The sequence below is a fragment of the Propithecus coquereli genome, unplaced genomic scaffold (assembly GCF_000956105.1).
Source record: "Propithecus coquereli isolate 6110/MARCELLA unplaced genomic scaffold, Pcoq_1.0 Scaffold167, whole genome shotgun sequence".
Taxonomy (NCBI): Eukaryota; Metazoa; Chordata; class Mammalia; order Primates; family Indriidae; genus Propithecus; species Propithecus coquereli.
In genome coordinates, this window is record NW_012141302.1 from 2,946,734 (window position 1) to 2,948,221 (window position 1,488).

Genomic DNA, 1,488 nt, shown 5'->3' on the forward strand with positions numbered 1-1,488 from the left:
GGGACCACAGTTTTAAAGGATAAAACAAATGTATAAATATCAGAGTTTGTGGGTCTTGATCTTTTCTACAATGGTCCACGAGTATAGACCTTTTAAAAGTTTTTTATAACATAACATTCACTATTTGGTTGTTTCTTATAAACAGGGAATAGGAAAATGGGAACAGTGGATAAAGAAATTGGAAGTAGCTCCTCCAATTCCTAGAGATGTGTTGTTTAATGAAATCATTGTACCAACTTTGGACACAATTCGATACTCTGCATTAATGGGATTGTTGACCACTCATCAAAAGCCTTCAATATTTGTAGGACCAACAGGAACTGGAAAGAGTGTTTATATTATTGTAAGTACTATGAAATTTTACGTATTAAAATGTATATAACATTGCTAAGAATGTTATTTTTTTTGAATAGAAGACAAATATTTTCTAAATGTTCAAGTATTTTGATGTTTGAACCACAGAGAATTTTTGAGTTATTGCTTATTTATTTTAGAAAATTAAAGATATGATGCCATTTTATATCACTAAATTATTGTCCCATTTATTTTGGTATTTTCATAAAAATAGCTTGTTCAGGATGAGAATTTCATGTCCCTTGAAAAGTGTGTTTTAGGTAATTATACTTAATATTTTCTAAGTTATTTTCCATCTGAAGGATGACTGTGTAATATAAGACTGATTTTCCTTAATGATTTCTGGAATCATAACCATCATGTGTTAATTACAATAATGCTGGCTGCTGTAATGAGTAGTGCCCACGTCTCAGTAGCATTGCACAGCCTGTGGAGGAGAACGAAGGTGGCAGCAGTGGCCCCTCTTCCATTGCAGGTTCCCAGTTAATTCACATTCCCCCAATTAACGACAGCACCTGTTTCTAGTTCTTTGTTGATTTTATTTTTAAATTTAATCCTTTAATCCTTCTGGAATATATTTGGAAATATAGTTAGATAACTATCCTGGTATTATTTATTGAATAATCTCTTTCATAACCGATTGAAATGACACCTTTATCATAAACTAAATGCTTGTAGGTATCAGGGCATATCCAAGAGGAGGGAAAAGGAGAAGTTTTCACCGAGAGTTTAAATCAAGGTGTTGATTTGGCCTGGATTTAGAAAAAATAACTGAAGGCGTATGGAAGGCTGAAGGCTTTACCTGAGACAGCACCAAGAGTTGGGGAATGGAGACTTGACATAGTTGAAGGCAGTGGTTGGACGGAAACACAGCCTTTTGTCATTTGTACCCTCATCAAATTCAGGGCAATAAACTACCTAGGCATGAAAATATTACTTTTCACAAAGTTGGGAACATAATATCGTAATCTGCTTTTTAAAAAACACTTATATTGCAAATATTTTTCTATTTCATTATTCTCCTACAAGCTGATTTTAAGGTTATGATAGTATTCAATTCTATAATTTTATGGTAATTAATTCAAGTCCCTAATTTTTCTAATATTTTGCTTTAAAAATAAGACTGCAATAAAC

At 32.5% G+C, this 1,488-nt stretch overlaps 1 protein-coding gene across 1 annotated transcript in view; it reads left to right on the top strand.

The window, feature by feature from the left end:
* The window catches only part of DNAH7 (dynein, axonemal, heavy chain 7), a 233,491-nt gene that overhangs the window by 114,680 nt on the left and 117,323 nt on the right, over positions 1 to 1,488 (top strand). Inside the window, exon 32 of the mRNA XM_012641642.1 lies at positions 146 to 343. Within this exon, the coding sequence (XP_012497096.1) occupies positions 146 to 343 (198 nt within the window). The remainder of the gene's footprint in view (positions 1 to 145; positions 344 to 1,488) is intronic.